The 20,116-nt window shown below is 42.9% G+C and overlaps 1 protein-coding gene across 1 annotated transcript in view; it reads right to left on the reverse strand.

Annotated features, from left to right (window-relative positions):
• The window catches only part of LOC311154816 (uncharacterized protein C14orf132), a gene marked incomplete at both ends in the record, with an annotated part of 32,669 nt that extends 13,007 nt beyond the window's left edge, over positions 1-19,662 (reverse strand). Inside the window, one exon of the mRNA XM_084207587.1 lies at positions 19,633-19,662. Within this exon, the coding sequence (XP_084063713.1) occupies positions 19,633-19,662 (30 nt within the window). The remainder of the gene's footprint in view (positions 1-19,632) is intronic.
• Between the last annotated feature and the right edge of the window lie 454 nt (positions 19,663-20,116).

Raw genomic sequence — 20,116 nt, forward strand, 5'->3', positions numbered from 1 at the left:
ACAGAATAAAACCACATTTAATCTATCTCCTTGCTCAAAGGAGATAAAATGCAATAAATCAGTGCAAGATGTCCAGATTCAGAACAACCTGAAACCAGAAAGTATTCCCCTTGGAAAGAACCTGAACATATTCAAGAAGGTAGAGTTTCATTATCCTGAAGGAAATCTCTGAACAAATTTGTTTGATCCATCCTGTAATACACACTTATATGAAACACACATACAATGACAAAATGCAGCAAGTCAAACCCCTCAGAAGGACCTCAAGAAATGTCCCTGTGATCCCTGAGAAGGACTGGGTCCCAGTAAATAAAAGAGCAAATGCAGCATGGTTAAACTTTAATTATATTTGGCTCCCTCAAAACAGATGCTCCCAGACAGATTTCTGTTTCACCCACTAATGACTGTCATACACAATCATGTCACTGATTTCAGAGGGCTGCAGGGTTTGCACGCTTGCAGGCAAAACCAACAAGACACAGCTAAAGAATATTCACAAAATCAAACACCCTGCTTCATCCAACAGGGATATTCAGCCACTGCAACAGAGGGAAGAGAACCAGACTGTGCCATGCTGTTTCAGGAAGGAGAACAATTGTCAGACTGCTGGTGTCTGTTACAACCTCTGCCTGTGAGAGCAGTGGCCCTCCTGACTGTGCTGGGGAGGCAGCAGTGCGCTGCTCCTGCTCACCCTCCGGTCTGGGCTCCTGCATCATCACACACTGCTGAGAGGATAACACGGGAGTGACATGAAAAGACAAACACTGGTAGGCAGGGGGGTCAGAAGGAAGAGGTGCATCACAAATGTGTGCAGGGGAAGGCAACCTGTTGGGAAGTCATATATGCCTTGGGTATTTCCCATTGTCCCAGAGTAAACCCCCTCCCAAGAGATCTGTCTTTCTGATTACTTCAGATATGACCCCCATAAGATTTAGAGTGGGCCTTGGTGAACTTCAGCGTTCTGTTGCAAGATCTACAAAGAATGTGATGGGAAATGGAAGCACTCATTCCCAGTTTGAGGCTGTGTCTGTCAAGCTTGGGTCTTACCAGCTCAGATGAGAACCCATTAAAGTGGAGTTCAAGTGTGGAGATTCAGTCTGGTGCTATGCAGCACTGCTGTCATGAACCTCATTTAATTCCTTTTTATTAAAATGAGCTTGTTTTTCTTGCAGCTTAAATAGAGAAGTAAGAGGAAACAGAAACAAACACTTCTGTCCCATTCCTTCAGTTCTGGGGGTGGACAGAGCCCTAGTGTGACTACACACCAATTCCTACGTACACATTAGGGTCACCACTGAGTTTAAACACGTTCTTCAAATACCAGGTAGAGATCAGATCCCACCTGTGTATCCCAGCTCTGCCCACAGCAGTACTTTTTCCCCCACAAAGCACTAAATTACTCCAGCACTGAGGTAACAAAGCCAGTGCCACCATCTCCAAGGTGAAAGCAGAGCCTGGATTTTGCAGAAGAGTAAGCTTCCACCTCTCACCTTCCATCATAACCCATTTCCCTCTGTAATCCTGTAGTGCAGGCACCATCTGTTTTCCCAAAGGGAAGGTGCTTGCTCTTTGAGGAATGTAGAAAAACTGAGCTTTTGAGAACACCACAAGTACCCCTTGTCCATATAGTTATACTCCCTGTAAACAATCTGACCAATACCCATCCTTTCTATTTCAAGTTTTTTTACAGTTGTACCATAAGAAAAAAAGAAAGAACATCAACAATTCATCCAATTCTTGATGATCTGATGGAGAAAAAGAAGAAATAAAATTTCTAGAAAGCATTCAAGTGCACAACTCATTACTGAGGAAATATCATCGGGTCACTCTGGCCTGTAGAATAAACCATTACCTTTCAATGAAAAGTATAGTCCATATTGTGCTGAGAAAACCCTTATCCATTACTTGGAACCAAGCCCTGGCAGCCAATTGATTTGGAGCCTATGAAGGCTCCAAACAAGATGGGCTCTGAGCCAGAATCTGTTCACATGCAGAGAAATATCAGCAAAAACAGCCAGTCAGGATTTGTGTCACAACAAGATCTGTGTTACAAATCTGATTATTTGCACAATGAAGGAGGAAGAAAAAGGAAAAGTGGAACTAATTTTCTTTATGGACGTTAATCTTCCCCTTTTATTCATATTTAAAGTTCTTTCTTGCCTTATCTTGTCTGCTTCGATTGTAAGCTCTTCAGGGCTTTTTGCACATTTTCAGTGTCCACCACAAGATCAGCTAATGAGTCTTTAAAACATTACTAGGGTTCATCTCACTTCCAATTCCAAAACTGCCTTAATCCTTGTTGGACTAGTGATATTCCGATGTTAATTTCTAATCATTCTCATCTACAGCTTGTTTCACTAATCCTAATGAACCAATGGCTTCACAACACTGAACAAACTCAAAATACAGCGAGCTATTCTCCTGCTGGAAAAATAAAAGTAAAGCCAAAGGCTGATTTTGAACACTTTTCACCACGAGGCTAAAATACAGGGGCATGTTCGTTCTTTTTTTCAGAAAACACTTTGGTGTTTGGTCAAAGGCTGCTTGGCATTCTGGGGTTAAAAAGTGCACAGCTGACCCCTGCTGATCTCTTGCTATGACAGCAGAAAAGCAAAAAAATGCAGCATTGGCATCTGCCAACTGTACTTGGGTATCCACAGACAGAACAAGATGAACCAATATGAGTTGACAGCCTTAAAATATTTATCTGATCCATATTATTTTCATCTTGGGCCTTCATTTAAACCTGAAATTTAGCTGATGACATGTTTCTTTCCTTTGCAGAAACACAGACAAGATATTTTGCACGTGAAAAGTTTGACATTAGCAGAGTGAATTATAGGGATATTGATGTACTCTGATTTCTCAAAAGGTTACTGTGATCTTTTGTTGATTAAGAGTCATGATGTCACTAAGATAAATGCTTCAGTTGCTATTAACAACATCTCCCAGTGACACATCAAACATTTTTACACAAAGTGCTGGATAACATAAGGAAAGGTTGCTTCTCATGTCAAAGAACGAAGTCTGTGACCTCAATGATTTTGCTTTGCATTAGAGTAGAAATGTAAATGCTTGATTTAAGCAATACTGATGCACTATTCTTCACAGTTCAGAAATCAAGCATTAAAAGACACATGTAAGAAAGCTTTTTCCAGGTGATAGCCTTTACATCTGCTGGCCATCTTGTTCTTTCAACTGAAAAAGATATGAAAGAAAAAGAAGCTACCAGGAAGACTAAATCTGTTTTTAATAAAAAATGAACTGCTATTTTTTATCATGATTTCAGATGATTATATCATGGCACAAAATGATGAATGGTAATTTCATGATGAATCTGCCTCATTTTCCCAAAAAGATACTGAAAGTGAAATTATTCTAAACCAGACAATTGCTAACTGGAGCCAAATCACTCCAAGCCTATCTGACATACAATATAGAGGTGCTGACTTCAGTTCAAGGTGATAGCCCCCTCTTTCTAGACATCCTCATTCATACCTCACACATGAGCTTCTTCTACCCTCTCCAAAGACATGGAGTCAGCATAGAATGAAATTCTTCAGGACTCATGCATTTGTTGAAAAGATACAAGACAACCTCATCTTTCACATAGCCAACTACAAACTCCTATGGGTCACTTGAACTTCTTGCTCAAAGGACTTGGTTAAAAAGATGGAGTGAGGGGGGTGCAGAAAAGCTACAACCAATTATCATTTGATCATGGAAGGCCTGGAAAGAGGAAAATACATTTTTAGTCCACCTTGAAATATGCTTATAAAGACATAATTTCAGTGACAGGGTGAAAAATCTAACCAGATTAACCTGAAATGGACTATGCAAATGAAGTCCTTGTAATGCAGTGATGCTGAAAACTGGATCTGAACGGTGCTTTGGAAATCCAGATCTGAAAGCAGATGCATGTGTGATGGCACAAGAATGTTTTTATCTCAATTACTAAAAATGCTGCACTGAGGGAAGAGGAGGGGCATGCTGGCAGACAGCTGCAAACAGATGTGAACAAGCTGCCCATCCCCACTCACAGGGTGCACAGCAGGACTGCCCAACCAGCGAATGAAGAAGCGTGGGAACTCAGACTGCTTCAGTGAAAGGAAATTTGCACAAATAAGGATATCCACAAAGCAATGATTCCTTTCTGTCAGCTTCACTGCATTGCTGCAACAGGATTTATCACCACTGTAAGCAGCTTTCAGAATTGTTCTCTAGTTATCTCTGTCATTAATTAATTAGTTTAAGTAACAATCTCTTTATTGATTGTCATTTTAATTGATTGTTCTTTTATTTGTTTGGCTAAACCCCTGATATGAAAGACATTGAAGAAGGCTGGCCAAAATGAGATATACACAGGCTGCTGTTAGGCTCCTCTGTAACCCAGTCCATTGCTTGGAAGAAAAGGCCACTGCTACCTGGAATACAGTAGCTGGCTGGTAAACAACCAGTGGGGAGGATCACTGTCAGACTGACAGCTTCAGACATATATGGTTTCATGTATGGGAATATAATTATGCTTGTTTTCTCCACAGATGTGGAGGAAAAAAAATCTTTCAAAATGGTGTTCATTGTGCTGAATATTCAAATACCTGTGATTTGAAATGTCTTAATTTTTTTACTCTATCTAGGTAGCAACAATTCTAGTTAAATATAAGGATCTCATAGGACCTGTGAAAATAAAGAAAAAGTCTTGATAAAAACCCAAGAATAAGGAATGGAAAGAGGGCAAAGATGGCAATGAGACAGAAGTCCAACCAGAACTGTTGTGACTGTTACACACATCAGCAGTCCAGCCATGGCCCCGTATTTTACCAACTTTAAAGAAGGACAGTTTTCAGCAGGTATTGTGGGAAAAAACCCATAAAGCGGCTTTGCTGTTTGTGTGAAACTAAATACAAGGTTGAGGACATATATGGGAAAAGGCAGCCCTGAAATATAAAAAGTGATTAATGGATGAGATTATGGCAGCTGGAATTAGATGAGATTTTGAAGGGAAATACAGAAGAATGGATGAGATGGCTGATACAAGTGTTCATTTATTATATAAATGGTCCTCATTTGAGACAGATGAAGAAAATGCCAAACATGACCTAACAAAACAATTGCTTGTTTTTTGGCAAACATTTTCAAGTTTCCAAATCTTCATAGCACTTCCAGTTTGCTCTGCATTCAGTGAAGTGCAGAGTGCACATCACTCGCTTGTTATTTCCTCAGCTTATATTTTTCTTTCCACAGGTCTGTGCAAAGCTAATTTGCCTTTTACTTACGGATTCTGAGCAGTTTGTGGGCACTGCACTCACGCTGCCTGCTCTGCTGCAGAAGCAGCTAGCACCAAAACACCCCTGACACTGCCTGCAAGACATATTAGTGAGTGGATTTACATCTGCTTGTGACTCCTGTGCGTTTTTTTTCAGTTCTTCTGTATGTGCCCCACATGTGAGAGCTGTAACACAATGTTTTTAGCATTGTTTCCTCTGGATCATGCCCATACCATGCAGGCAAAGCCTGTGTTTACTCCCACCAATGATTCACGGCTGCTCTCAGCATCGAGCACTCAGTGCACAGAGTCACGGACCTGGCAGCAAATGTGTCACCAACACCCCTTCTCCTGGGTTCCCCCTTTTGCTCTTCAGTGAAAGGCACTTCTGCTCTGGCAGACAGGAAGGTGAGGGCTGGCTCCCTCTGGTCAACATCGGGTTTACGTGATGTGAATGCACACATGCCCCCACTGATGCTTTGCTTCCTGCTTTTTAACAGCAATTGTTCCCATCAACCTGTCTCTTTGAGAATGTATCAGATTAAAAAAAAATACATGTGGATGCTACCTAGTGGTTTCTGTAAAATAGATTAAAAAGAAAAAAAAAATGCAATTCTGGAGGATTTAGGTTTTTGCTGATGGTTCCCACAACATAAATCCAGTGCATGGTTTGGGCAGCACAAGCCACAGTTAAATTTGACCTACAAAAATAAAAGTAGCCCAGACTGTATATGAAATAAATACTCCTATAGCAAAACCAGTTCACATCACATTTGAAAGATGACTCAGAATTGTGCTGCTTGAAGCACTGGTTCCAGTATTCCAGGGATCACAAAAGAAAGTCTACTTTCTGATTAATTAGACAAAAATTAAGTGAGAGGGAAAATAAAAAAGGCCAAATATGCTGACGGCTGACTGTTATGCTTTGGAAGATACAGTCAGCTGCCTCCAGGGAAAAGCAGATCTCTCCTAATGATGAACCAGTGAGACCAACATCACTGACAAACACATCCAGGTATGAGATCCTACAGAGAATGTAAGTTACTGAATGAATAAATAAATACACCCTTAGTGGTTCTCAGAGATGAGCAGCCACATTATTTGATACTAGGCAGAAAAGGAACAGTACCATCACACAGAACCATGGCAAAGGAGGGTCAGATTGGCAGCAGAGATACTCAAACTCTGCCACGTGTTGCTGTGACTCAGGACTTAGGTGCAAGGCTGCAGTAACCCATTAAGGCAGGGTGGCAGCAAGAGAGATGAAGAAAGAACAAAGAAGGATAAAATGTTTTATCACAGCTCTGAAGTCAGGCCCCTGAAAGCACCATCCATGTTGAGTTTTTAAGCACACACGGACACACTGTTCCCACACAGTTCAAAAACAGAGGGAGAGGAAGTCCCAGTTAGGAACACTGACAGCAAGCCAGCCTGATTACAAAGGCTCTCTGTAGCTGCCACTGTGCTGGGGTGTCTCTCCAGGAGACAGCTGCTAAGGGGCAATTACCAATGATCAGACCATGTAACCAATCTGGTGCACTCAAGGGATGATGGCTCTCAACTCCAAGCCAAACATACAGATCCTGCCATGAGATGCTTTTTCCGTGTGGTCCCCTCTACAGGTGTGAGGAGGAGGAAAGCAGAGACACAGGGAAAACCAGAGCACAACACCCATGTCCCTAAATGCTGTGTCTTCATGGGATATTGTGGACTCACCCTCCTTCTGTTTATCTGTGATTGTTCCATTTCAGGCCCCAAAACAGATCACAGATTTTAATCCTATCAATTTTCTTGACTTACTGGGTTTTTTTATATATCTATTGTCAGCCACTGTTTGACTTCAATAAAGATTTACCGACTAAATACAAGTTTCATGCCCACATTTCTGGGGATGCAGTGATGGAAAATATGAACTTCTACATTTGTTTCTTGGATATACAAGAGAAACTGTTTATATTTTCAATTTCTTTCCCCCTCCACATCTTTAAACAAAATACAAAAGCAATCTCTAATTGTTATTTCTTTAAATGTTTGCTCAACTATGAATTTACTTGGCCTTTCTTACAGTAAATATCACTTGCTTACATGTGAGGATTACTCATCACTGCTGAGAGCAGGTAATAAAATCAGGGAATACAATGGCAACAGCAGACAGGGATCAGCATGTTCCTGCATTTGATGAGCCACATCCCTTCTTGATACAACTTCACTCAGAAGAGAAATGTGTGCTTTCACCAGGTAAGTATGTGGCCTTGACCTTAGCTCTTCTATTAAGTTAACAGAAACAGAGTGAAATTCTCAGGTCAAGCAGTAGGTTGCAAAGTGCCACACAGAAAGTGCTGACAGAGCTATTTTACCTGTGCCTCAATATTTTTCAAGTGACTGATTTTTAAAATAAATTGCTAGCAATGCAGCTGCAGGAATATCATGTTTGTTTATTCTCACATCAGTGACTGAGAAACTGTAAATAGGTGTGACAGCTGCTGCATCTCCTCTGTTGTCACCACTCTGCTGCTCCTGTGAGACAGGCAGTGAACAGGATGACTACTAGGACTGACAGGAGCATAGTATCATCCTGAGGCAAAGAGTTGTACATGAGCTCTATTACTCCTAAACTGATGTCAGAGTTTCTGTCAAAATCAGCACGCAGAAAGATGCTGCTTATTTTTGGGGAAGAGCACACCCTGTTCTGCTTGTTGGCCAAGCTTTACTGCAATGGTCCAGAGTCTGAAAGTCCCAGTTTTCTAAACTTCTGTGAGATCACCTGCCAGATTCGTTCTGAAGGAAACAACACCATAGTTTAAAAAAACCAAACAACTAAACAAAACAATATAAAAATCAGAGCTTGATAGTCATGAATCCAGTACCAAAAGACAAAGCTACAAGCTTCAAGCCATAACTTCATTAACATCTGGAAGAACTCGAGGGATGCTCTGAGCATTACCTGCTGGGCCATGTGGAGTAAGAAGGATTTGCTGCTTTGCCTCTGCAACCAATGGCCAGTTTAAGGTTCCACACTAAAGAGCACCAAACTGGGAATAAGTGCTCACTGAGATCCTTATCTCCTCTGTGGCCTTGTGGGACAGTCCAGCCTTCCTCTCTATCCTTTAATTTCAGGTGAAACTTTCCACTCTTCAGGAAAAGTTTTGATGTTTTATGAGAATGGAAATCACCTTAGAGGTGGAACTCTGTAAGCTGTAGGTCACTGCTGGATGCAGCAGTTGGACAACAACCCTGAAATACAGTGAGCAATGAGCAACAGACTCAGCTGTATTGTCTGTCTCTGGCTGCCACCCTAGGTGTGCTTGCCCATGCTGGCCCAGCCTATGGTCCCTCACCGCCCTGGTCACGCCACGTTCCTGTGGGACAGAGCAGAGGCACCACAGATCATCAAGAGTGTTGGGGTGCAATGTCCCAGTCATGTCTCACACAAATTTACAGTATAAGCCTGATGGCTGCTTATATTGTAGTGCCCCTGAGACCTCCAGAGTAAGTATGGAGATGCACCCATACCCTAAATGTTACATATTTCTGTAAAAAACGATATCATGGATGTGGTGGAGTCCAGTTGAATTACCATCATAATCTATGGGCAATACAAGGTATTGAATTTTTTAATAATTAAGAAATATAACACCAAGAAATTATTGAATCTGTTTGCATTAATGAACTTATATCCTTGATTAGGCAAGGCTAGAGTGTAAAACTATTTGATTAGTTTTCTAAGAGCAAAGATCAGGTGGCAAAACAAGACCAACTGTCATTACAGAAGATACTCTCCTATTTATTATTTTCTAGAACTGAGTTTTAAGATTTTTAGTAACAGTTGACTTTGCAATTTCCAAAGCCAACTGTTACAAAAAAATAATGAGCTGGCTCCTGGGAGCTGGCCAGCATTCTTTACACCACTTCAAATCAGACTATGTTGTGTCCTCAAGGAAGACAGCAGAGTTTGGCCAAACCTACCTTTGCTTCCTCCTCCCATTTCCCTTCCCTTGTCAGCATGACCCATGGCATAAGTTGGCACCTGAAGGCTTTAAGGCACAGCAAGGGATCGTTATCGTGGCAGCCTACACTGCAGCTTACATCAGCACATTGTCCTCTGCCTTCTCCATGCCCTCCCTTCTCCAGACATGCACTGTGAAGAGCAGAGGTCAGGAGACAAATGTTTTAGAGGCAGCAATGTTTATTTAGTCATCCAAATACCAATCTTTAAAGTGCTGTTAAGGGTATTATGTACACTAAAGTGATAAGGAAGATATGCACCATGAAAACCACCCATGCTGAAAACTACAGCTGGCTGGGTAAAGAAGGTTACCTGTGAAAGTGTAAAGGACAGTTGTAAGAGAAGTCAGGAGGTGCATGTCTCTTCTCACACTTGATAAGATTACAGGAGAAATGAGTTGCAAAACTAGCTTGGAGAACAAGGGAGAGAGCAAGCACAGCAATTCAATTTCTTCTGCTTCTGTTTCATGTCCTTGAGAAATGCCAGAGAACACACCAGGAGAATAAACATCTGCCACCCTGACAACAAATTTCACCGCCTTGCTCATCTGCATGGTTTCACTGCATGCTCAGTCAGACGGCTCAGAGACCAACACAGAATGAACCATTTCACAGCCTGGATCCTATCACAAAATAACCATTTGGCATGCCTTTATGTTAATAACCACATATTTAATGAAAGTGACCTTTAGGTCTGTGAGGGGAAAGGTATCATAGCACAGGCAAAGAGAGAAGAGGTTTGTGAATGAAAAAATTTCAGTATCTTTTGTACGAGTGACTGCAGGGCTCAGCATCTAGAGGAGAATCCAGAACTTTTCAGATTGAGATTGTAAACTACTCTGCTCTAGCTGAAGAACGAGCAAAATATAAAACAGAGCAAAGGAGGTGCCATTTCCATTCTGTTTATTTAGATTCCATATCAAGTACCATCAATTTTTACTAACCTGCAGCCCAATAAGGCTTACTAACAGGCTTCTGTCTTTAGTAAGTCAGCTGGGAAAGTTCCTGCCCTGTTGCTTACAGTTTCAGTGATTGCAGCCTTTTAGTTGCTTCTCTGATGCATTTGGATCTCTTGTCCCTGAGCAGGAGAATTGTTTACTCTTTCATCCCCATCTTCCAGAACTAAACTAAGATTTCTGTAGGACTTGGACTGGACTTGGTGCAATTATAGCATCTGAAATAATTTATAGAAAGTAAGGATGGAGGATATGAGAGACAAAGGAAGAAGGTACCCAAAGAGGAGAAGCATACCTGAGTTGGAAGGAAAACATTCTACACAGGCAAACAAGAGAAAAGTTGTGAGGAAACCCCTGAGAAAGATGCATAAAAACTTATGTGATGCATCAAGGAGGGTAAGGTAGAAAGACAAAAGGAGAAAGCAAACATATTTCCAGTGGAGCTCACTTTTAAAGAAGATCTAGTATAACACCTCAAAATGCTTTGGCGCTTATTGCAGATTATCAAGACATTTAATTATATACTTCATTTAAGCAGAAGGGAAGTTCAGAGAATTACATACTTCAGGCATACACTTAGTTAGGGTCTAGATATTTAAAGGAGATCAGCTACTCCATGTCCTTGGGTTCAGCTGACATCTCAGAAATCCTTTAAAACTTTAAATGTTAATATTTTTATTTCTGCATCAGTCCTGTTGTTACTTCTTCTCTCTGAACATACACCTGAAAACCTCTACACATCAGTCAGAGACACAGGTGTCTTTTTCCCTTCCATGCAGCAACTCTGGTATTGGTCTCTTTTATCAGTCACAGAACGCGGCACACCATCCCACATTTTACAAATGCTCCTCCAGCTGTTTTGGCAGGAAAAGAAAAAGTCACAGTGGAAGTTTGGTTTTGTTTTAGTTATGCAGGCTCATTCCTAGGGTGTTCCACCTTTTGTAATATTTGAAAGGCTTACAAAACAAAATAGCAATAAACAGAACCAGCTGAGGTTAACAGCTTTTATTATTATTTTTTAAAACATTTCCACACTAGAGACAATCACTCTGCAAAACAAAAGGAAATGGCCCTGCATCCAGCAGCTTGCTTCATAGAAGTGCTGAGCTTTTCTGAAGTGACTGTAATAGTAATGATTCCTAGTTAGCTGCTGCTTGGCAGGTTTGGGCTCTGGCTGCTACCAGGAGTGTGGAATTCAGCTAAGACTAAAGATTCAGTGTCAGAGTAGGTGTCATTTCAAAAGGCAGGTGCTGTGAGACAGACTGAGAGCACTGTGTGGGTGTGTGAGCCAGCGAGGAACGGGCGGGCAGCGAGAACCGCTCACAGCTCCAGTTCTGGCTGCTGTGTGCTCATGGCTGTACTCACAGGGAGAGATTTCCACCCTGTACTGCCTCTGCTCCCTGCAATGCTGCCAGCCCTGCAAAGAACACAGTCAGTAAGTGCAAAGAATACAGTCAGTTAAGTGCTCAGCTCCTGGTCGTCGTGTCACAGCTGGCCATGTCTTCTGCTCCAAATCAGTGCCCAGTGTAAGGACAGACCTTCCTCACTGCAGCACCAGAGCCAACAGGACTGCATACCCTGACCACACAGCACCTTAAAAAAGATGTCAAGGAGTTCACACACTTCATTCTGCCCCTTTTTTGTTCCAAAGGGCTCATAACTGGCATATGAAATGTCAGGATCCTGTTTTCCAAAGGCTTCCATTCCCTGGAAATGGAACAATCCCGACATGTTAACCAGAACAAGAAGTAGATCAAGCCACTGATCAAGCCACACAACTATCATCAGTTTACAACCAATTTTCAAGGACCTTCCTTTAATACTTCAGCATGTATCTTCTGGAAAAAAAAATTGTTTATAACAATCAAAGAGAGCTATCAGTTTTTCAAAAGATACCTTTAAAAATCATCATCCCTATGAGAAGAGGATGGGGTCAATAGTAATTCTGCATAGGATACTATATTCATCAAACCAAGATGTCTGCTGAACAACAAACAGAGGACTACAACAGACCTCACTAGCTCAGGCAGAAAATGCAATTCATGACTAAAAACACTTCCAAAGAAACTAAAGTCCAGCAGAGAGACATAGCAAACTAAAAGAGCTGGTCACTGCGGAATTTACTTGGGTTGCTGCTGTAATTTTCTGCTTTCCACGTCACTGCACTCCATTTGAATGGTCTAATCTTTTATCAATGATTTAATTTGACGGTGTATGGTCACCAAAGGATCACAGTGCTTTACTTATTCCTATATAACCCTTTGAAACATTTGGAGATTTTTGCTTTTGTCTGTTATGAGAATGAGGTTAGGAAGATGGTGAAACTAGCTTCCTAATGGCCAGCATCCATTGTATTTTCAACAAAATTTAAACCAGGATCTCCACCCTTGTGTTTGCAGCTCATCAATGAATAGAGAAATTAATCCAAAATTAGCCCAAACAAAGATACCACCACCACCTCCACCCCAATCTATAAGCAGTTAAGATTTTCCAGCCTATGGATTCTGAGGACCCAACTGGGTTATTCAGCTGCTACCAGAATCTCCATTCTCATCAAGTCTCCCAAGAGAATCCTTGCTCATTGTAGGACAGGGTTGGGTTCTCACTGTTCAAGAAGAAACGGCATCTCAACAAGCAATTGGCATGAATGTAGTGTTGCTTCAGTCTTCATTCCTCTTACCTCTAGCTATGCTCTGTGTTCAACAGGACCCCAGCTACTGCTGCAATAAAGAGTTGTGAAATGCTTTATGTCTGTAAAACGTCAATGTCTATTACAACCCTCCTTTCCACACTCAACAAAGATGGAAATATGCGACATCTGCTCTGTTTGTGAAGTTTTTAGCATGTAACTGCAGGAAGACATGTAAGTTATTTAAAAAAATATTAAATGTGGCACAGAATTAGTCTCACAGTTAATGGGCATATGAGACACAAATAAATTATTTCCAGTTTCTTCTAACCCTTGTTGTACAAAGGGGCACAAACATGTGTGCCACAAGAGCTGCATCCTCCTTTTTCTTTCGCATCACCCACCTCCTACCACATCCTCCTCTTCCAACATGTAACAGCTCCTATGAGAAATTAATCATGCTATTAATTGATGAAAGCACAGTCACTCCCAAAACACTTAGTCTCAGGCTTCCTTGAATTAATAACATGACCAACAGCAGGTTTTCTCTTGCTCTCCTAGGATATTTTTCTATGAATAGCAAAGCATTCTCTCTTCATTGGTGCCAGGCTTTAAGATACCTCATTTTAAGCAAGTGGACAGTCCTGCTGATGTTACTGGAACAACAGACACGTGTTCCAAGTGCAGCAAATGTTTAAGTGTTTTGCTGGATTGGAATCACTGCTTTTAACATCTTTTGACAGCAATTACAAGCACAATCCTGGAACAACAGCCTCCTCCAAAGTGCAGTATCAACACTTTATAAAAACAGTACGCCCAAATCTCCAATGAATTTTCAAAAGCTTTGCTGGAACAGAAATTTCTACTATACAAGACTTGGAAATGTAGTCTGCAGTGTTACTGCAGTGATAAGAAAAGTGAAGGGATTCCTCTTGTTCCCCACACTAATAAAAATCTAATGCAATTGTGCTAAGCAGCCAGCAGAAAGAAAATGATTCTCACCTCAATTGTTGGCAACATCCTGGATGAGGGCACTGATTTCTGCACACAACCCAGAATTTCGGCAACATCTGGATTATACAGCTGGACCCTCTGGCTGTGCTATACCACAGCAAGACATCAGGACTTAAGATTGAACCAAAGCATCTGGGAACTCCTTAAACTCACACCTGCTGCTTTGATTCTATTTATTATAAATCAAGACATTCTGGAGGAATCAAAGAATGCCAGAGAAAATGACTTCAACATTTGGAAGAAAGTGGGGCTGGTAGAGTAATGGTCAGTGCCCTATTATGCAGATAAGTGAGCACTGAACTGGTTATATAAAAGAATGACTACAAGCTCCGAGCTAACATTATTAATGTTTAATGATATAGATCAAAGAGGTTTTGTCTTAGGGCTTAGACGATAATCAAGGCAGCTTTTGACAACTTGTTCATGCATCTTTTAATCCTAACCCTCCATTGGGTTGGCAAAGAGCTTGCTTTTTGGTGATCCCACTTTTTACAGAAAAAAATCAGTCCTAAGCATACATCAGTTATGTCAAAGCTTCCAAATAGCCACCATTTAGCACTGTCAAAGACAGACTCCCCAAGTGCAAGCATGGCTGAAACGTCTGTCTGTCTTTCTCTGGAGCTTTCTTGGCAGCAGAGAATGGACACACAGACACATGCAGCTCACGTTAAGCAAGCAGCCTGGATTCTGTTTTGAGCTGGTGGGAATAACCTACCCAAACCACAAATCTAAACTCTCTCTTTTTTAATACCTTCAGATTACCTTGCTGTAAGAAAGAGCACACAGCTAATAAAGGCTTTGAATCCCTCTCGACCCCTGAGAGGGAGACTAGGTAAAGAAATAGTGGGAAAACAAATGCAGTTATTGTCCTGCACTCTGGTTCCTCTGTGCTGATACAGCAGAGTACAGCAGATCCTAATTGTGCATCCTCTAACATCCAGAAATCTCATTAGAAAGTAATTAAGGGATACTGGACCTATGTCTGGGATTTCTGGAAACACAGCAGCTCTGTTCAGGTGGCTGGACGTCCAAGAATGCCAAGCACACCCTCTGTGCACATGCTCCAGCCTTGCAGCATGCACTTGGGCTGTCCATGTCAGCTGGAAAATGTGAGTATAAAGCTGGTGAAGGGTCTGGAGCACAAGTCTGATAAGGAGTGGCTGAGGGAGCTGGGGATGTTGAGCCTGAAGGAAAAGAAGGCTTGGGGGAACCTCATTGGCTATTACATCCACCTGGAAGAAGATTGTGGCCAGGTGGAAGCTGGCCTCTTCCTCCAAGCAACAAGTGACACAGCAAATTAAAAACAGCCTCAGGTTGGGCCAGGGGAGGTTTAGATTAGATATTGGGAAACATTTCTTCATGCATAGCGTTGCTACGTGTTGGAACAGGCTACCCAGGGAAGTAGTTGAGTCACCACCCCTGGAGGTAGTTAATAAATGTGTAGATGTGGCAGTTAAAGACATGGTTTAGTGGTGGACTTGGCAGTGCTACATTAATGGCTGAAATAGATCTTAAAAGTGTTTTCCAATCTTTAAGTGACATAATGACAATGCTGTTATGATTCCATAAGTCAAAATGAAAAGATATTTTAAATCAAAATTTGCAGAATCTGCTATTATAATATTTTCTCACAAATAAATTGCACGGTATTATTGACCCTACACGAACTCAGTTCATCTTGTGTATTCCAGGGCTTTTCAGAAGTTATATAGCTCTTAGTAATGCATGTTTCATGTGGAAGCAGGGATTGTTATTGGCCCAATATGGTTTCTTCAAGATGCAGCAACGACCACCTCCCTGTTGTGGGGAAGGTGATCTGGATTACTGCCAATGCAATGAAAGGCTTCAAGTGACTTGAATGATCACTGACCAGACCTGAAATCCTAGAAGAGTAATAGAGAGCACAAAAGCAATGAAATCATCTTTATTTTATAATCGTTTTGCTTTCTGCACCAAACTTGGTCATCTGTTTCTCTAGTTCCTGAAGCATGGTATCACTTTTCATGTTTAAAACAAGCCTCTATTACTCCAATTGAAATGAAAGATTATAAAAATACAACTTTTAATTATTAAGCTATACACAAAGAATTCAGCTTCTTGTACTTCAAATCCTCAGAACCTGTTTACAAAGAGCTTTTGAACATGGAGAATCAGCAACTACATATGACTTACTCAAAAAGAAATCCACAGAAATAGCCATATTCCCAAGGCTCTCACTACCTTTTCCCTGTTCTAAACATAAAAGAAGAAAAGACCATTTATCTGACAATTAAAATTTTATTTTTACTGTAGGGAGATATACCTGACCATAAAAACACTGTAAATTAAGGAAATCCAGTCTTAATTTTCAATATGAAATAGAAAATACAGGAAAGACTTCAGGAAAATTAAATTGCAAACATAAATCTTGAAAAACATATAAGTAACATTATGACTGCAGGTGATGCCCAGCTCATATCAATTTGGATCATACTGAAGACCATTACATCATTCTTTTTCTCTGTCTTCCCATTTTTTTCCCACTAAAAGCCTCTATTTTTTTCAGGTTGAAGACATTTCAACCCTGCTCCCATTAACATTTTTTCCTCAGCTTGCTGTTAAATCAATATTAATTTCAGTCTGTCAGAAGCAGGGAGGGGGGCACTCACCCCTGGGCATCTGGCAGCAACCCCCTAACCCCTGATAAAAGCAGGGAGTGCTCTTAGCCTGGATGCAGCACTAGCACCTCCCAAAACCAGGCTTTTATGCTGCAAGCAAAAGTCTCTACCTATGAGAAGTGGCTATTTCTGAGGTTACCTAGACTACAAGAGCGCTCTGAAATCACTGAACAACACACAGAAATGAGGCTGTCATACAGCTTAGCAGTGGCTGAACATCTCTGGCACAGCATCTTGAGATGTACAGCATTACTTTAACTAAAATATGGATTTAAAGTGGAAACCCAGTGACCAGCTGCTAATAGTGTTTGACTAGGTGGGAGTCCTGCTCATTAGCACGAGGGACCTTAAACCAAAGCCAATTAGAGTACCAGCAGAACAGAGGACACCCAAGCCTGCTCAGTCAACTATGGATTGGAGATGAACACACTGATGCAAAAGGGCTCATTTTAACAACAGATTTAAAAATTACAGTCAAAAGCTGTTCTTCATGGCACAGCTAATAAATACAAGACAGCTGAGATGCTCAGGTGGTTGCTCAAGCTGCACTTAGGAGAAGGTCAGATTCTAACTGTTCATAACACACTGTAGAATCATTGAGGCTGCAAGTGGTCACCAAACTTTCACACACTCTGCTTCTGTGTTTACATCAGAGGGGCTCTAACACACAGGTCATTTATGCTGTCTCACAAGACATCTAGCAAAGCCAACTTGGGTCCACAATGAGCAGTGCAAAGGTGTGAAAACACACAAAAGCAATTTATAGGAACATAAATAGTCTTCAGTATCCTGTAAAAATAAACCAACTTGAGAGGTCACCATTGCTTGTATGCCTTTAAGCATCTCAGTTTAGGTATAACCTACTTTTCTACAAAATATTAATCTGTCTGGTATTCATCAGATAAAATGTAATACCTGCTGCAGGTGGATGATAATGAGAGTGATAGCAGAGTATCTTTAAAGGTAATTATAAGCAGGAAGCACAAGCCAATAATTCTCTTGTGTTCTCACTCATTTGTTATTGAAGATATCTCAGTGGACCACACCACCAGAGATGCTACAGAAATGACTCAAACAAAAAAACCCAAAAAGATACAGCTATGAAAATAAAGTTGAAGAAAAGCAATACCTAAATTAAAGGACTGTCACACTGGGGGCTTAAATGTCACTATGGTGACAGGAATGGAATGGGCTGACAGTTCAGAAAGCTACAAGAGGCCTGTAATGGGGAGAACAGGGGTAAGTGCAGCCTCCACTGTACACAGGAACCTAAGAACTGGATTAATTTCCTTCAGTAGAAAAGGAACCCAGGAAATCCTCTCCTACAGCTCATCAAAGGTTAATTACACCAATACCCCCTGGAGGAATTCCCCACGTGCCCGGTGCTGTGCAGACCAAATGAGCCCTATGACCCCACTGGGAGAGATCTGACAGCCCTGAGTGCCTCCCACCATCCTCACCACCCCAAGGGCTTTGAGGTATTTTTTACAGCTCCAAGGTATTCCAGCCTTTCTTCCTGAGGTGTATTGCCTTGTCTTCACCTCACACTGAAACAAAAACTTCAATTCACACTTCTTGTGAAAAAAGAAACAACAAATTAACCCCAAAGGATCAGGGAGAAAAGCAGGTTGTATTAGTAACCTCAGTAAATGTAAGACACATTTGCACTGGGAACTATTGAAAGAAGCAAAGCAACAGTGCTTTGTGACTCTTCCAACACACAGAATGAGTGTAGAAGTTATGTAGAATATGGGACAACAAGAATAAGGGAGAGTATTAAAAAGAGAATGGGCAGCACTAGTTCCAGCTTTGGCACACTCCACTCTGATTATGGATAAAACGTGCTGCTGTGCTGCACCTCTGCTTCTGTGCTATGGGGGCATTCCCCTTCAGCTCAGTGCTGGGGAACAAGAGATGGACACAGGGAGCTCACTGATTGTGCTGAGAAGGACCATAAGAAAATGATCTGACACCTGCAAAATTTCTTCAGAAAGATCTCATATCAATAGAAATTATGCTTTCCTCCCCACTGTGGTTTTCCTTAAAAAAAATTCTTAGAAATACATCCAAAGGGAAGAGATGCTTGGACAGCCAACTGCTACCTTCAGAAAGGCAGAGCCTGACACCCCCTCAGAAGTGGACTTTAGGAAGAGAACAAGACAAAACAGCCATTGCATTAATGAAACAGAAAGCTCAGGGATTAGATTTGGCTTCCAACAAACACCTCCAGCTGAAGTCAGCACTCGGGCAGCAACAGCGCAGAAAGGCTTTCCTGGCCCCTACTGCACCTCTAAATGGTGGGTGATGTTTTTTGGCAAAATCACAAACTTGGATCCAAATTATTCTTGAAAAAGGCCAATTACACTTAGGTACCCACATGAATAGAAGAATTTATCCTGAAAAAGGTAATGGATGATCAGTGAGTGTGGCTTTTTCTCAAGCACAACACTTTGAGTCTGTTAAAAACCCAGTTCACCTGAATTCACCGTGATGATTTTTGGCTTTGGGTGGCTGATAGCCAGTACATACTTCTCAGTATATTAAGCATGAGTACATTGAACACCAACACCCACAATCATGCCTCGAGCTGGAATCAGAACTAAGCTGCAATTTAAAAAATTTGTTCATGGGAACAGAGCAGTATTTCTATACATGCCAAGCTGGATTCTGTATGCGTAGACAGCAACTTAAAAAAACCCAAAACCACAGCTGCACATACAGTCGCAGTACGGAATGGGGAAAAAGAACCGAAAAATCGCATCTCCGATTGCCATTTACAGACGGCCTCGGAGGATGCAGAGATGATTGCTCGCTGGCAGCGCCCCGGAGGCAGGCGTGGCGCTGGGCCCGCCGCCGGGCGCTAACAGGTGCTGCGCCCCGAGCTGCGCCGCCAACTTCTCAGCAGCGCTAAGCCGCCGCATTTCCCCCTTTTTCCCGTCCTCCTCGCCCCTTCCCCAAGGCGCGGGGCCGCTCAGGTTTACACCCGCGCCGACGCAACTTTGGAGCAGAGGACCGGAGCGGAAAGCAGAGGAGGGGATGCGCGCCCCGCCGCCCCCGCCCGGACTCCCGTCCCGCCCCGTCCCATCCCGTGCCACCGTCGCGCACCACCTGCGCGGCCATGAAGGAGAGGTCCATGGTGCTGCCGCTGGAGCTGCTGGCGGAGCTGGCGGAGGTGCTGAGGCTGCCGCTGCCGCTGCTGCTGCTGCCGGGGGCGGGCGGGGCGCGGGGGCGCGGCGCGGGCACCGCCTCCCCCAGCAGCGGCGGGCGCGGCCGCGGCAGCGGAGCCGACACCGGTACCAGTTCCAGCTCCGGCGGCTCCCGGCACGGCCCGGCCCGGCCCGGCCCGGCGCGGCTGGCGGGCGGCTCGGCAGGGGGCGGGGGCGGCGGCGACCCGGCCCCCGCGCTGGGCTGGGCTCGGTCCGCCCCCGCGGCGGGGGGAGGCCGGGGCGGCTCCGCTCCGCCCGCCGGCGGCACCTGTGGGGCGGCCCCGCCCGGCCCCGCTCCCCTCACGGCCGGCAGCGCCTGCGGCCGCCCGGCAGCCCCGCGGCACGGCCAGCCCGGGCCGGCAGGAGCCCCTCGGCCCCGGGGG

Source organism: Fringilla coelebs (genome assembly GCF_963513975.1).
Source record: "Fringilla coelebs genome assembly, chromosome: 6".
NCBI lineage: Eukaryota > Metazoa > Chordata > Aves > Passeriformes > Fringillidae > Fringilla > Fringilla coelebs.